This window comes from Platalea leucorodia (assembly GCF_965183815.1).
Source record: "Platalea leucorodia genome assembly, chromosome: 4".
In the NCBI taxonomy this organism is placed as follows: domain Eukaryota; kingdom Metazoa; phylum Chordata; class Aves; order Pelecaniformes; family Threskiornithidae; genus Platalea; species Platalea leucorodia.
The window spans coordinates 34,773,768-34,790,991 of NC_138826.1; the positions used below are offsets into that span (position 1 = coordinate 34,773,768).

General features: G+C 40.4%; 1 protein-coding gene across 3 annotated transcripts in view; it reads left to right on the forward strand.

Annotated features, from left to right (window-relative positions):
• The window catches only part of ARID5B (AT-rich interaction domain 5B), a gene marked incomplete at its 5' end in the record, with an annotated part of 121,450 nt that overhangs the window by 81,994 nt on the left and 22,232 nt on the right, over positions 1-17,224 (forward strand). For all 3 annotated transcript variants that reach the window (XM_082308777.1, XM_082308776.1, XM_082308775.1), the window contains 3 exons: positions 3,253-3,365; positions 9,849-10,053; positions 12,409-12,461. In XM_082308777.1, the coding sequence (XP_082164903.1) occupies positions 3,253-3,365; positions 9,849-10,053; positions 12,409-12,461 (371 nt within the window). The remainder of the gene's footprint in view (positions 1-3,252; positions 3,366-9,848; positions 10,054-12,408; positions 12,462-17,224) is intronic.

The window sequence follows — 17,224 nt, forward strand, 5'->3', positions numbered from 1 at the left end:
AAAGCAAACATGTTGTCAAGTGCACAGGAAAGAAAGTATTAAATTGATAGTATCTCATATCTCATACTCCTGTTTCAGGCACTTAGATTAAAGAGGTGACAAGTAAATGCAAACTTTTTTCAGTACTTATTTATTCCATTTTTTACTTTAATTTGCTTTGCTTATGTTCTCGCCTTCTGGGAATGTACAAGTTATCAGGTCTCACTGGCACAAATGGTTTCAGAAAATGAATTTGAAAGCCGTATGCACAAACGTGAAGAAATTGAATTGTTTCGGATATTCTCAGGTAGGCATGCCAGAAGTCCTTCTCCATCAGATAGCAGAAAAAAAATGGATATTCACTTAGCTGTCCAGTACATACTGAACATCCAATGTCATCAGTCAAACTGACTGGAATTAAGTCACAACGTGTTTGTAAAATTGGTTTAAAATAATTCTGAATAACAAATTCAAGAAATCTTCAGTGTGCTCATGAATATGTCATAAATGAAACAAAAAATGAAAAAAATTAAAACAAGTATGTGACTTGTAAATTATTCCTTCAGTCCTAGTCATATTCAAGAGAACAAAATAGATATAGCTGAAATATAAATAATCTTCGAATAATGCATTTATTTATAATGATCTAGGGAGCAAATGTTAATGGCTTTGTTTCAAGTGTGACTAAAACTATTTCAAATGTTTTCTTTTATGGAGTAGATACTGGAGGCAAGGGCCTTCTCTTCTGGTACTAATTCCTATTGCTGCTTTCTTGTTAATTGTGCGTCTGATCTGGAATGGCTTAAACTGATTTAAAGTCGTACGGTGCCACGCGTGGGACGGTCCTCGTGTGCGCTGCAGACAGGCCTTCCCGGCTGCAGCTCCTGAGCCACGGGGAGAATGCAAATACCCCATTTCGGAGTGGGCTCGTGCCAGTTCTGCCGCGGAAGGCTCCAATTCAAACAGTGTTTATATGCAAGCTCAATATACCTGGAGTTTAGGAGCAAATGCCTTCTTGCTTTTAAAGCTTTTAGCAAAACATTAGGAGTGCTTTATAGTGTGATACAAAGTACAGTGCCAAAACTCAGGATAACAAGTATGTTTGGAAAACATTGAGCCTTGAACTAGTTTATTTATTAAAAAAAAGAAAAAGAAAGAAAGAAAGAAAGAAAGAAAGAAAGAAAGAAAGAAAGAAAAAGCAGTTCACATGCAAGTGTATTTGATCCTAGCTGAACCACATCTGTCTCCAGCCGTTGGTTGGACCGAATCGGGGATCCATTCATTCGAAGGTGAACATTTTAACGCGTGTGCCAGGGTGCAGCAAATTGAGAGAACATTTCTATTTTCTTCGGTACCTTTTTAAAGAAGGTGCGACTGCTGGGGGTAACCATGGTCAAGGATCTGTCTATCCCATCCAGGTCATGTGCAAATAAAAGTGGGCATCAGGAAGACATCAAAGGCGGAGGGATGAGCGGGGTTTATAAATAAGGCAGGGCGGCGTGGCCGGGGCTGGCAGTCAGTCTGGCAGCCGGCACTGGAGTCCTCAGAGCTCATCCCACGCTCCTGCCGAGTCGCTCATCTCTGTTTATATGAGTAATGGAGCGGCTGGGGGAGGGGATTTGTAAGCACGGAGCAAATACTCTTAGTGTTCATTTTGTGTAAGACTGACATCCACACCAAGTCGAGACTTCCAGCGACGTAGTGTGCAGTCACATGCTGTAGCATTCATGAGTACAGATATAAATCAGGCAGATGTTTGTCGACTGGAATGGGTAATAATTTCTTTCTCTCTTTGTTTGATTTTTGCATGTTAGCCTCAGATGACAATTTCAGAATTGCTTTCTGCAGTACTTTTCAATAAGCAGAATGTGCTTCACTGGAGATAGATGGAGATATTTCTATAGGGAGATATACATATTTTTATGTAGACACAAATATGGACTTACACACACACATGCATACATATATACATATACACACACACACACACACCCGTGTGCCAGTGCTGGGGGAAGAAAAAGGACGTGTCTTTTGGACTTTCGGTTTTAAACCCACGGCTTTTCTTTTTCTCTGAACAGACCAAATATGACACTGTTACTCAAACTATAAAATCAAATTAGCACCCTTTATTGTGTTTGCAAACTAATTAAAATGTAAAATGTCCTGAAACCACTGGCTTACTGTGTGACAAATGTAAGATTAGAAACAATTAGAAGGCACTCAAGAGGTTTGTGGTGTTTAGATTTCTGACATTGTTCTAATCATCCCTTTAAGTAATGAAAACAATGGTTACCTAGAAATTAAAGGTTTAAAGGAAATTATCTTCTTCGGTACAGTCATTAGTTAATGATTGTTTATCATTTTAAATGTTGCCATAGTAGTCGGAGGCTGATTTTTAAATTTGAAAGCAGGCAGGACATGTAATAATGAGCAAACATCTGCTTCATCTATTATTTCTATATGTGATCATAATTTATATTGTAATACCACTATTGAAAGATGAGTCTGATATTTTTTATGATGATCCATATCCCATTCTACATATGGCTCAGAACGGTTAGGATTTAGTCACTGTGTTATTTCAGAGCTGTTTTATCTTAAGAATTGGACAAAACTGAAAGTGATTCATGTTAATTTATATGTGTGGTATGTAACCCTTACGAAACAATCGCTTATTTCAGTACTTGTCAACTTCCAGAACTAGTTGTTAAGGGTTTTTTTGATCCATTTCAGGACTCGGGGGTAATTTTTTTTTTTTTTTTTTTTTTTACTTTTTTAGAAGAACTTTGACAAGAATGACAGGATATATAAACATTTCTTGAAGCTGTAAGGAATTTCAATATTTCAGAACATTTCCAAAACCAGATGTTTCCCAGAGTTGGAAATAGTAGTTAGTACTTTTACTTGAAGATTAGAAATAATAAATGCAGCGGGCTGATTAATGCAGTTACCAATTAATATTCTATTTTGTTCTTTTTTGTACCATGGAGAAATATTTGTGCTTTCTCTTCGAGTCATTTGGGGACCAGTGTTTGACTTTATATTAATTAGTTATGTGAAAGTAGAATAGATTAGCCTTGGGGGATATTCTATAGAAACGTATAATGTGTCAAGATGTAACCCATGGAGGATGGGAATCTCGTAATAAGCATTTACTGTAGACAGATGTGTACGTTTCTGTGACTGATTGTAGTGGAATTATTTATTATGGTTTCAGCTGTTAAGAATCCAGTATAAGACAATGTGCTCAAATTGTTCTCCATTAATTTTCAGCGCCAAATCTTAAAGGCAGACCGCGCAAAAAGAAGCCTTGCCCACAGAGAAGAGATTCATTAAATGGCATTAAGGATTCCAACAATAATTCTGAAAGCAAAGCTGTTGCCAAGGTAAATCACTTAATAATACTCTTTTCAGTACACTCTCTTTTTAGGTACAGCCCTGCCTTTGTTTCCAAGCATGCTGTTTCAAATTTAGGATGTAACTTATTTTCTTGGGGAGATAAATGTAATTTTTTTCAATAGTTTATTCTTCACTTTAATTCATATTTGTGTTCGAAGTTACCAGCAACTATAATCACCTAACAACCTAATGCTATCAGCTTGTTGGTAACTGGTAGTGCTTAAGCTTTCTTGGCATCTAGTGTTAGTTTTCACATTCTGTGACACACAAACATAGTTTGTGACAGTATCTTCGAATTAAAAATAAACCAGGGAGCAGCTCACCCTGTTACAATGTACTTCTAAATATAAGTTTGAAGATAAACAGACTATGAAACAAGAGCCGCTTCAGTAATGGTTTCTAAGAAGCACACACAAATGACATTACCCTGATCTCGACTTTTTTTGAAATTAGGAAAAAAAAAAAAGATAAAGGCAGAAATTCAGTATGAAAGCTTAAAAAAAAAAATCTGGGCTGTGTCTTTAATACTTAGTGCTGAGCTGCGTGTTCCAGGGTTTATTGAATAGTGCATGCTTTTACAGAGTCTTCTCTACGTGCTGCAGTGCTTAGCTCATACTGCAAGTAAAAATTGGATCGTTGATTTGTGTTTATAGACTTAATCTTTTAGATATTTATGGGTTTGTGTCTTTTCCTTAAAATATTTAAAAATTGAGTTTCTGTAGCGTAATTTACGTCCTATTTTCTATGTTGTCTGTGTGGTTTTAAATAGGAATTTGGTTTTCTCTTTAAAAAAAAAGCAGCACAAATGGCTCCTTTCAAGATGATTTAATTTGAAACTGTAAGATGCAAAGATGGAAAATTACTTAGAGCAATACTTGTAGATTTTTATCTGAGGCAGAACTTCGTCACTGTGATACTTTTGAGCTAAACAGCTAAACAGGTTTGCATAGACCGAATTTTTAGGCCAAGTCCTCCCGAATCCATTGTTTCAATAAATTAGATGGATGTGTATCTGAAAAACGCTTCCATTGTTGTGACCATCTCTTTAGGAAATACAGTGAATCTATAGATCCATTTACGTTGGTATTGTTGTATGCAGTGAATGTCCTGGGAGATTAGGAGGTTAAAGAGGTCAAGTGGAAGTGTTCTGCTCCCAGTTTCTCATAGGAAGGCAAATTAAATTCCACCTCCTCCTCCTCCCTAGGAGTTCAGTTAAAATTGTGCCTTCTGTTGATGATGGTAAAAGAGGCTGAAGTTCATGATGAAGCTCTGCCCTTAAGTCACTGTTTCTCTTCTTTTTGTGCCCTATTGTGCTCAGCTGGAGTCTGTACTATCGTATTAGACAGGCATGGTAAAAGCGATGGAGCCTGGTGTGTCGAGTTGCGGGGTCCTGCCAGATACTATAGAGTTTGCCTAAATGTTTTTGCTCTGTGGAAGAATGTGCAAAATCCGCGGTGTGAAAATATCTCCATTTGCCTCAATTTCCCCAAGCTGTTTTTCATGTTAAAATATTACCAGCAAACTGCAACATGGACCATGTTGTCAAAGCACCCAGGACTGTAGCACGAGTAGTTCTGCCTCTTCAGCACCTGATATATAGGTATTAGATAATTAAAAACAACAGTAACACTTCATACCAAATTGTTTATCCTCTCTGTTTATATCTGGGTTCACCCTACTAGTCAAATGGGAGGATATTTCAGATAAGAAGTAATTCCACCTATTTATCTAGTCATACTGTGCTCATCATTGTGCAGATATTAATAGCATTAATTATCTTGGCCAGCTTAATTTCATTCTAAATAATAGACATGCTCATGATATAATGTCCTTGCATGTAGTCACACTGACTTCACTGTGGCTCTTCACATCAATCTGTGTCTCAGGGCTGTGGCTATACTTTAATAAGAGGGACAGTGAATCAGAAACCCTCTACTACAGATATATTGCACTTTATGCAGACCCTGCCTATGCATTTCTGCGGAAGGAGGGGAAGTATATTTGGGGAAGAAGGGGGAATGGAGATCCACCTACTGTCTTCTCATTGTTGGGAACAGTTGGGAGGCTAAGTCATCATCTTAGGCTCCACGTTGGGCTTCACCATCAGTTTTCCTCCTCTATCCGTGTTCCATCTCCGACTAACACTGACAATGGGTCCAAGGAGAGCAAAGCTGAACACTGCTAGCGTAAACGGGACAAATCCACTTGTGTCAGATGCTGAAACATTTTGGCAGCGGTCCTGGCCGTATTCCTGTTCCAGCTAAAATCCCTTTTGACCAGAAGTTGTGCTGCATTCATCCTCAGATCATGGCACCCAGTGTCTGATAGCAGCCTCATTTCTCGGGTGGCGGGGCGACAGCTCTGACGGAGATTCAGTGGCTGTATGGTTTGGGTCGGGAAGTGGCAGAAGTGGCATTCTGAAGACTGTGGTTTAGAGCCTGTCAAGACCAACGCAAGCCACGTGGTTGTAATGACTTGCTGAATTTCGTGTTCTCAGCTGCCAGTGACTAGAAAGCTTTGTACCTTCTTATATCTTAGCTCTCATTAGGCATGTTTACCTTGAACCATCAGCAGATCATTTTGTAGGCTTTTACTGTTAACTGACACAGAAGAGCGTTTGGCTGGGTAGGAGCAGCTCTGAGTAAATTCCAGTGTAGGTGGCTTGTGAAAAATAGAGCGATTGCAGGACAGACAATGTGATCCTGGACCTGCGGGTGCTGCCAGGGGAAGTGGGTCTTTCGTGTACCACTTCTTGGTTTTGATCTCCTTGCTGGTCACTGCATCCGTGTTAGTACCTCCTGGGGAAGATCCCAAGGGAGTTCCCTCCCGGGCTGGACATGTAAAAATCGCAAGAATACAAGGCCATCTACTGAGGCAGGATCAGCCCTCCTGGAAAGATGTGTATCACGCTCTTCTCTCAAAAAACTCCCAGGACTCTGGAGGCTTTCATACTTCACGTGTCATCAGTGCTGGACAAGCTTTTGGGACTTGCAGGCTCCAGCGTGATGCTCATCGTACCTGCTTCGTGCTCCCAAAGAGCGTTCCCATTCAAAGTGTGCAGAAATGCACTGTAAGACTTTTAAAAACTGGCTCATCTGACCATTTCGAAGAGCTGAAAGGATTAACTTGTTAAACACGGAAATTGTCCCCAAATGAATCTACTCATTACATCTCCTAGTGCAAATGCTAAAGTAAATCTCTCACTTCATTTGTACAGCAAGATCTGGGAAATTAGTTTAAAAGTTGCCAGGATATGCTTTTCCTGTGGCCACAGGTGGCCTGGCATGCTCTCAGACCTGGAGATTTATTCTGAGCACCTCAGCCATTATCTGATTGAAACTCTAAATGCAGGTCTGTAGTGGTCTGTGTTGTGTGTGACCTCTGGCAGGAGAAGACAAACAGACGGGTGCGTACCCATGCGTGTTCCCTGGCCATTTTGTAACGGATCGCATGCCTCTGGTGGAACACAGAGCAGGAGGTGGTCAGATGTTCCCAGAGCCCGTCTCAGTACACCCCCAGCTTATCCATGCTGCGGCGCTGGGTTGCCTATCTGGGCCTTAGCCTTCAGTTTCATTTTGGAGGTGTTACTCACACTGACGCTACAATGAAAGAGCTTTAACTCCTCCTGCAGAAACTGAACTCTCACTTAACAGAGTCGTTCAGGCTTTCTGAGCAGACCAGAAAAGAGAGGAGAGCCAAGGAAAATTCTGTGTTCAGGACCTTCCTCCAGATTTTTGCCCTCTAGGAAGATTCAAAATTGTGTTTTGAGAGAGGTTGGTTTGTGGTGCCTGGTGCAAATCTGGCATAGCTCTCACTGCCTTCAGTGGATTTACACCAGTGTTCCCCAGAATGGCATTAGGCGTTTTTGGTTCTCATTAATCATTGGTCATGGCATTTATCTATATCTCCTGTCAGACAGTGGGGAGGTTCCAGAAGTGAGGCTTGTGCCTCGAACGCTGAGTGGATGAAGCATTGCAGCCTTTGTCAAAGCTTCGTTGAACCTGACACTGCTTGGAGTCTGTCCGTTGTGTTTTGGCACCTTTGAGTTCCATGGGTGCTTTGGCCTCACTTCTCTGGACACTGGAGGTTGTGTGTTACACAGGGTTTTCTCACTCCCGATGGCATTTTTAATGTTATTTTCTTGTTTCCTTTTGTCTCCTTGGGAGTGACATCCCTTGCCATTAGCTTGCTTGCATAGCAGTGAGCTTTGATTTCATTTAGCATTCGTGCCCAGGCTGTCTTTGCAAACAGAGTTCTGAATTGTCCAGTTTGAAAAAGAAAATCCATTAAAATGATTGATTGATTGATTGACTTTACATAGCAAGTGGGTGACAAAACTAAGAAATTGCTCCCAGGTCCAATGAATTTGGAGTTTGGAGTTGGAACTTGGAGAATTTCCAAGTTTTAGCTTGCAGCAAATTTGCAGATCAAATTGAAAATCCTAAATTTATTGAAATCATGGGTTCATATTGGGAGTGCTAACCCAGTCTTTGGTTTAGCATTGAAAACTATGACAATGTAATCTAAACTTTATAAGGGGAAGCTGTTAAATAATTTTGCGAGGAGCCAAAGTAAAAAAGTGAAGGGATTACAGCTCTGAACTGAAAAGTGGATGAGGAAATCCAAAGTTCATTTAATAGGAAAAAAAATTCCATTAGCTCCATTGAGTTTTGGATGAAACCCAGGATCTTTACGGAAGTTTAATCAATGAGCGTATCTATTACTAAAAGGCAAAGCATGATGTCTTGTGCCATAAGAAGACAGTATCTCTTTGAACCTTGCAACCAGAGAATATCAAGCAGTACAGCGGACATACTTCAGCAGTAACTCATCAAGAAAAATCCTATAGGAAGTCCATTTCCCAGTCGCTGCTGCATTGCCTGGGAGGAGCAAGCCTGTACCCTGCAGTGTCCAACAGGGAGATTTTTCAGGAGCATCGATTACCTTGGAAAATTGTGGCCACTTCTCTCGCTTGGTTAGGAGCTAGTATTGTTTTGTCGAACGTCTGTGGAAGACTATGGGGGCAGCTAATCTTAAGTCAGTGCTTTCTGCACTCCTGGAGGAGTATAAAAGAAAAGATTTTGCTTTCCGTGAGCCTGGACAGAAGGTAGCTTTATTGAGAATAAAATAAGCATATCAGAGTCTTTCCAATGAGATATTTGTTGTTTGTTTACAAGCACTTACGTAATGCTCTTCATAGCACTTACTTCCAAAATGTCAACAAGTACCCAGGAAGCACCTGGTTTAGAAGTGGGGAGAGTGAAGGAGAGTCAATGGCTTACCTGACCAAGCTCCTGCCTTCTTGTTCAAGATACCCTGCTCTCCTCTGCTGTCCTCCTAAAATACCAAATACTGGCTCTTACAGTCTCCCTGCTCCCTCTGGGAGCACAAAGGACGTGTCTTGGATGGGGTGTGGAGCTGCCAAGAAGGCTCCTCAAAGCACTCAAAAGCATTGAAGGGACAGCGCAAATCCAAAATACATGTAACCATCTCCACTACTTTGTATTAGAGGACTTCCAGTATTTCACTGGAAATGTACCAATCCCGTCTTGGTCATGGAAAGCTTTTAAACATCAGTTGCAAGGTTCTGCTCTTTTGCTTTTTGTATACATAAATTATGGGAATGCTGGAGTTGTAATTTGCTTGATTCAATGAGAGGATTATCTTCAGGAGGACTGCAGGATTAAGCTGGTCTCACTGGATATTTTTTCCCACGTTTGAATACTGATGAGAGGTAAAGTCGTTCCAATTTGTTGACTTCCTGACTGGCACGTCTGCCAGGGAGGCCAGTGGGAGACCTGGAGCTCTGGGACTGGTGTGCACTGGGGCTGCCGGTGTCTACCAGGAAAGGCTCCAGCTACCAGCTTCTTCCTTCTGCTAAATACTCAGGGCTGTGCTTAAGTTTAAGCAGATGCTCAAACGACTTAAGTCCGTGCCACAGCAGAACCTCCACTCGTGTGTGCCGAGAGCTCTGCCTGTGTAACGCTTGCTACGGTTTTCATCTATTTTGGTGGGCCAAAGGAGAGAAAAATGTGTCATTTCAGAGCTGGCTGCTGAGCGTTCCTGGAAGGGGCTGAGCACCCTCAGCTCCAAGGGTTGTCTACGGGAGTTGACAATGCTCAGTGTCGATCCTGGAACGAAGGTTATTATTAGACTTGCTAATGGCAAGTGTATGTGAGAGATGGGAGCTGTCTGTGACATAGCAATGTATAGTCATAAAAATGCAGATCTGGAGAGCATTACCAATGGGTTATAATGATTTAAAGATGTGGCTATTTAAAAATATTGTGACTAAGATTCAGAACAAGACATTTAGCTCTATAAATAGCTTCCTTTGTTTCCCTTCAAACACAGTTGCATGGTTTGGCCTTCATTTTTTCAACAATCCATTCTGCTAGGAGAGGGTATTTATTCCTTAAGTGAAAATTAAAGGTTACCCAGATCTGATATGACATCTTTTCTTTTCCCAGGTAAAATGTGAGGCTAAGTCAGCTTTGCCCAAACCCAAGAGTAACAACAGCAACTGTAAAAAAGGCTCAAGTGAGGATAAATCAAAGATTGCCGTAGGTGAAGAATGCAGAGCTGATGAGCAGGCTTTCCTTGTGGCTCTTTATAAATATATGAAAGAAAGAAAAACACCAATTGAACGAATACCCTATTTAGGTTTTAAGCAGAGTAAGTATCCTTTTTCTCACTTTCTTGTTGACATTTTAGAATGGTTTGGCTTCTCTGGAGAAAACATTTGCACATGAAGCCTATTTTAAAGCCTTATGGATGGGGGGACCATGTTTATATCTGCACATTTTCCAGTCCAGGCATTTCACTGTCTTATGCCTAGATTTGCATCTCTTCCTTCTGGGGTAGTTGCTGCCGGATATTTATAGGTTTAAATCCGCTGATTATGACTAGAAATAGGCATGTTGAAAACTCTCTAGTTTTCTGTTTTGTAAATCTGCAGCGTCTGTAATGCCTTTCTTCTGAGTTAATAATATGACGTATCTTTATTGTGCCCAGATGTTCTTTATGAAAGGACAAATATTAAAGGAAGACATTTAAAGGTGGTCAAGAAAGGCACAAAAGGGATCATATTTTTAAGCCCCAAAATGTGTTTATAGTTAATAAATTACTGACTTTGGAGAATATAAAACCAGACTGTATCTGTTTAATACAGAATGCAATGTTTAGAATTGCTTTGGCATGTACAGTTTGTAGTGCCACAATCCGTAAAGCAGTCATAGGTGGAGAAGATACAGTTGTAACTAAATTTTACATAAATATTGCAGCACAATGTAGATCTTTCAGAGTTTCCAACAAAAGCTGTAAATGGGGGTATTTTTCCTCCTTATCTATAGATTGAATGATACTTTATTTCCTTAAAGGGAGCACTCCATGGATTGAAGTATTATTTACTCTAATTTATCTCCCAGATTAAAACCATGTGTTATTTTGATGAAGAATGTCAAACCTGTATGTTTTACATAACAATTTACATACCTAATAGCAATTGGCACTGATTGCAACAGGCCTCCAGCAGCCATTATAAACTTATATAACTCCGAATGATTACAGTGTTTGTCTGAAAACTGGCTGCTTGAAATGGAAGTAAAATTAATGTACTATGAACAGCTTCGTTGCATTATGCATTGATTCAGATTAAATCAAGGCCTAAGCAAAGCTCGTGATAGCTTTGAAACAGTACAAGGTTCAATGAGGCTTTCAGAACATTTTGTGTTGAAGAGAGGATTTTTTTTTTCCCCCCATTTTATTCGGCACTCCCTCAAGCATGGGGATGGGGGGGGCTTGAAAGACAAGCTAAAGTATTATTTCTAAAATTCCCCACTGGGGGTAGGGGCCTCCGCTAGCATTTAGCTGAAATAATCTGAAAGTTGCCTGACATTCATTATAAATTAGGGGCCTGATCCGGCAAATACTTAAATGCCAAGAGTAAGTATGCTGAGAAGAGCAGAAATGTTTGCAGGACGAAGCTCTCTATTTGTCGAGCAAGACTTGTGCAAACATTGCCAATATAAATAGGTTAGTGGGAAGAAGCAGTATGTACACTACAACAGAGCATCTCCTCGCAGAGGAAGAGATCCCACCCTCCATGGTCCATTATTGCTGAGTCTGGCCTGAAGTATTTGTAGTACGCCTATGGGGAATCACTGTTTGTTGGTGGAATTGTGCATATACCTTTCATAGAGCTAAGACATCAATTTTTCTTCTAGCAATTAAAATAAAATAAAAATAAAATAAAATAAAATAAAATATAATAAAAGTGAGACACCAGCAGCAAGCAGTGGCCCCATGGGACAGTGGACCAGGATGAAAAGCACGTGAGAGGGAAGGAGTTCTGCAGGAAGTAACAAGCATCTCCCAACACATCTTTTGGATTGAGTTGCCTCTGTTCCTCCCACCCCACAGCCATGGGCAAGGCACAACCACTCATACCATAAGTATTATGGTAATTTTCATTTGTGCTCCCCCCGGGTTCATTTGCACAGGACCCGTTAGAATGCAGCCTATTGTTTATTGATCATGGAGGCCATTATCTGAGCTGCAGTAAATATTGGATATTGTTGTTTAATCAATAGGCTTTCTCTGTGAGCCAGTGTGTGGCTCATGCTTGCCTGCTAATGAAATCAGTATTAAACAAATAATTAAAAGCAACATTCTTCCCAATGAGTAATTTTTACTATCAAAGTTATGGAAACATGCTACGGTCATTATACCATGCCTCTTATCAGCAAAGTCAAATGAGCCTATTACCTTTGCCTCAGTGTATTTTTCCAGTCCTGTTAAGGAATCTAAGTGTGTTCTCTTATATGTAATTAAAAATATATATAGTATGGGCTAATATTTACTCTTCAGATTATGTAAATACCTCTTTGGAAAATGTTTCACAGGAGCTTTTTCAGGGGCTGTGAGCTTTTTTTCTCTATTTTTCTTTTTTAAAAACTGTTTAATTTACATTTCTTTGAAATATGTTGGTTAATGCAATGCTTATCTAAATACTTATTGTCCCTCTAACAGTTAACCTTTGGACTATGTTTCAAGCTGCTCAAAAACTGGGAGGATATGAAACAGTAAGTGTTTAAGTAACTTAAATGAAATAATTGTGCAATCTAACTTTTCCCTGTTAGAAAAAAAATGTAAAAGCAAACAATCATTTGCTGCATTTTAGGCTAGCTGTACACATTGTGGGTTTATTGGACCATTTTTGGAAGCAGTCCCAATTAGTTCCAGGTTTGGCAAAATTGTAAACTTGTCGTAAAAACTACAAGTGGAAAACATATGTAACTCTTCCCTGTCAAGGAAATTAGTTGGGTCTGTAATTTTTTCCCATGTTGAGAAAGGGCTATTATTGTACAACAAGCCAAGATTGCATAAAAGAAATTTCACTTGGCAGCATCCCTGACATCTGTTCATGTCTAATATGGGAAATGTATTAAAGGCTTTCAAAAGTAATCAGCATTGTCCATTAAGGAATAGTATGCTGCAGTATCTTCTCTTATTCCAAGTGTAAAAGATCTTTATTAGACAAGGGTCAGTACCACATAAACAGGAAGTTATCAAAGTAATTCAGAAAAGTCTCTGACACTTTTTATCAGCTAACCATATCTGACAAGAGCGGTTTATTTTTAGCTCACAGGAAAATTTGATGGCCATGGATTTTACAGCATGTATTTTGAACCAATAAAATATTAGAGCAACAAACTTAGATTAAAATCTTGAAATGAGAAGAAAGAGCTGCATTAATATGGCACATTGAGATGACATCTGTAATAAAAACCAATTGACATAGGAAGATGTCGTCATTGGAAATATTTTCTTTGCACACAATGATCAGATTAAGTTGTTCAGTTCCTGCCGCAGTTGGATGAAAGAAATTATTTTTGCTTTGTTTACGAAGTAATCTGGGACATATCTGTGCTGTAGAGAAATGACAAGAAGAAATGTACTATCAAGAAACTGAAAGTCGTTTGAACCAAAATATAAAACTCACTGTTTTCCTTCCATACAATAAAGCATATTGTTCTGTAAATCAGCAGCCCGGGTTGATGGGCATGGGTGTGGCTGGGATTTTGTGAAACATGAAATCAACATTCTCAACAAAAATATATGCTTAATTTGGCTTTTATTGTTCCTGTATCTTTCGTTAATCAGCACATACCATGCTTATGTACAGGGGTGTGCGTTGGTGTGCTCATGGGTATATATGAATGAATAGCTGCCATAGATAGATCGTTACAGCAATTATGAGCCAACAGTAATTGCTGTGAATTGTAAAGTGCAACGAAAATGAGGGCTAAAATCTTGAACTTGATCCAGAGCACGAGGGAAGGCGGGGAGGGAGATTGAGAGGAGAGTGGCGTGTTCAGAGTGCTCAGGGAGGCAGGCGATTTTCACAGCAACGTTTCAGAACTGCTTGAAGCGACCAAGGACGATAGAAGCAGGGGTGCCGAAGTGGTGGCTTGCTGGAGAGAGCTGAGGTTTAGTGCCAGCATGAGAGGGAGAGGGATGGATTTAGAGATGCTAGAGAAGGCGAACCTCTGTGCCTGGAGCAGAGCAGGAATAAGATGGAGAGTTTGTGAGCACAAGGCCAGAGAGCCAGGTCTACCAATGTAGCAGAAACATGAGAGGATCAGAGGGGAAGGATCACATACGTGAGAATGTCATCCAGAGTAGCATCAGTCCACCCTTGTCTCAAAGCTCCTGTCCTTTTCTCAGCGACAGATGTTCTCTGTTGTTTAGGGGCATTTGTCACCTTTGATGAAAATGTACCAGTGGTGCTTATTCTTCATAGAGAAGAAACTAAGCAGTTGCTTGCTGGTCAGTAAATGGCAAGGCAAGCATAGCTCACGCCCTCTGACATACATGGGAGCCCAGCTTTGGTCTGAGAGTGACTCTGGCTGAAGTGATGGGCCTGATCCTGTTTTTATGATGTGAGTGGTGTCTGTGCTCTCTGCAGAAGAGCTGAAGTTGGGAGGACCGTTGTGATGCAATTTAAGTTGTACATGGAGCATGAGGGTTCCTGACCTCATTCTCTTCTGTTAACCGTCTCATCCTCAATATGGATCTGTCTTTGCTTTACGTTCCCTGAATGTAAAACCAATAGCTGTTGCAATACTTTGACCTGTGCACACCCTAGTTTTTATTATTTTATGGCCAGTTGATATTCATTGAGTTTGCCAGCCTGCATTTGCTTTTATATATTTTATCATGGCGAGCATTGCTGAGAGGCTTTTGTGTTTGATTCATGTTTCATTTTTCAGCAAGGCCGTTGATGATTGGGGTGACATGGACCTCAGTATCAGTTCCAGAATCTTAGGCAGGTCTGCTTAGATGTAGAAATTTTGAGTGCGTGCTGTAGTTCAGTAACGACCAGAATTCACCACTCACGCACAGCGCCAATATCTATTGATGACAAGAAGTCATGTGCAGAAAAAAGGCTTTCTCGAACCTACCCTGATTAATACACATTTATCTATAGGGGCCCTTCCATCTGACTTGTTCAAGTCATTTGTCCATTATAAGGGCTTCATCATCTTTAACTTGTTTTAAAATTTTGCAAGTTTCTGGTTTGTGCATTGAGATAGAGATGGGTCTTTTCTCTTGGAAGTATTGTAAATAAAAGAATATTTAAAAGTAGGTACTTGGCTTCAGCATGTGACAGCCATTTCATGAACAGGAAACAAATAAAAGATTGGTTAAAATCACGTATGGGAACTGAGAGTGGTCAGGTGACTAGTTTTTTACTAGTAAGCGTAGAAACTTCCCTAGTTAAAAGCAGTTGCAAACTTTACATCCTTGTGTTTGGCAGAACAACGATGGTCAGCCCATTTTCAGTTTCATCCCCTGCCCTGTCCACCTTGTCCATGTACAGATGCTTCGATGGGGCTGTAAAAACATCTTTGAGAAACAAGCAGAGATTATGTACGGTGTTTTCCAGCTTCTGCCCAGATTCACAGAACAGTGCAAGACCTCTGAGTCCAGTCCTGTTGGTTAAGGATCTAAAAGTGAATGAAAACAGCCAGGGATTGGATTTGAGGTGCAGAGAACAACTTTCTTAGCCATCTGTCTGACTTTCCTTAATTGTCATGTATCAGCAGCTGGAATGGATCCAGTGAGGCTTGACAGAGAGTATTACCTGTACATACAGCATATACATACGGGATATCTAGTAGTGTCAAGTCGTGATTGTGTGTCATATGTCATATTTAAGGGCTTTCCAGTTAGAGTACCTGTGAGGGTCATTTCTCATCTGTCCATTATCTGTTTGACTACTAATTCTTAGTTAGTTGTCGTCTATAACTGTGTAATACCACATGTACTTCTTGTTGGACATAATACAGGCTTAATAAAAATAGCAACCTGTACAAATTGGTTTAAGTCCTTAACAGATGAAGCTGTCTCTTTGGAATTGGCGGGATCATGTTTCTCTTAAACAAAGATACATGAAATGAGCATCTTTGTTACTAATAATAGGAGCATGCTCTGGAAAGTACTCTATAGCAGACCTTCACAGTGTGAATGATCTAAAATGTCCCCAAATCCCTGGATGAAATACAAAACAATGTCACGTTCTAGGGGGCTCAGCTGCAGTGGCATTTAACAGCCATTGCCTGGAATTTTCTTAGTCACCCCAAGTCAAGTGAATAAAAGTTCATAGATGGGAAACTTCCAGGACTTATCTAAAGAGTTGTCTTTGGCATGTCATGAAGTGGCATTTTTCTTTTGAGCCAACACAAAAGGAGTGCCTCGGCATGTTTGCAAAAGGCTGTGGTGCTGAATGGACTCTACCCGGAGATGTCTTAGAAAGACAAAGGGTAAAAAGAAAATTAGGTGGAGCTTAACCTTCGGTGTGTAGCAGCTTAAATTTTGCTGAAGGTCGGTGGGATCCCCTTTCGCTGCTGCCTCCTGGGAGCAGCAATAAAGTGCTTTAGTTTTTAAAAATCAATGATTGACACGTACAGCAGTCCTGTGTCTGGGCAGGCCCGAAGAAACTGATGTATCAGTGGAATGCAAAGCTACCTGGCTTTGTTTCATACAGAGCTAATACCCAGAGCTCTGTTTTGAAGACCGTTGTGAACATCACATACCAATACCAGAAAATTCCCCATTAGATTTGCAGCAGGAAATAAGCAAGAAGCCTTTTCATGAGGAAGGGAGCTGGGATTGCAGTGCAGAAGACCTTAAGATTTCTCAAAGCAGAAGATACCGTTAAAAGCATGTGTATAAACAGTCCTCTACTTTAATATTGCTTTTATTTGGTTGTTCCTGAGTACCAGTCACTGCCTAATACTGTGCTTATAGGAACCAGATCAGATCTGCTCTCAGGTCCCTGGGCAGACCAGTCTCTTGCTTAACTCCAAATTCTGCTAATTGGGAAAGAGTTCACAGAGGCTTTCAAAGCTCCTGGCTTCCAGTGGGCCCATCTCTAGGATTGTGAAGCTCTAGGTTGGAGCAAAAGTGTGGGAGGGGTCTGCAAACCAGAAGACTACTTTAAAACTAAAGCCAGTGTTGGAATGGGAAGCTGTCAGAGATGAGACTGGCCTGTGCAATTGCCGTGATTAATGGTAAGCCTGGAGCATCCTGCACTTTTAGAAATGCGGCAGGCACTGGGAGGGATGTATATACTGGGAGGAAGAGGGAAAAACAAATCGGAGAACTAAAGCAGCAAAGGTTCTTTGTCTTCTGTATGTTTTCTATTGGAGCAGGTCAGCTTACGTCAGGAAACTGAAGCTGAATTAATCAAAAGTGTGAAATGAAAGTGCTCGGGACATTTGTTAAAGCTTTTGCAGGATCTTAGTTGTCTTACGCCATTATAGCTCCATGCCCTTAAAAA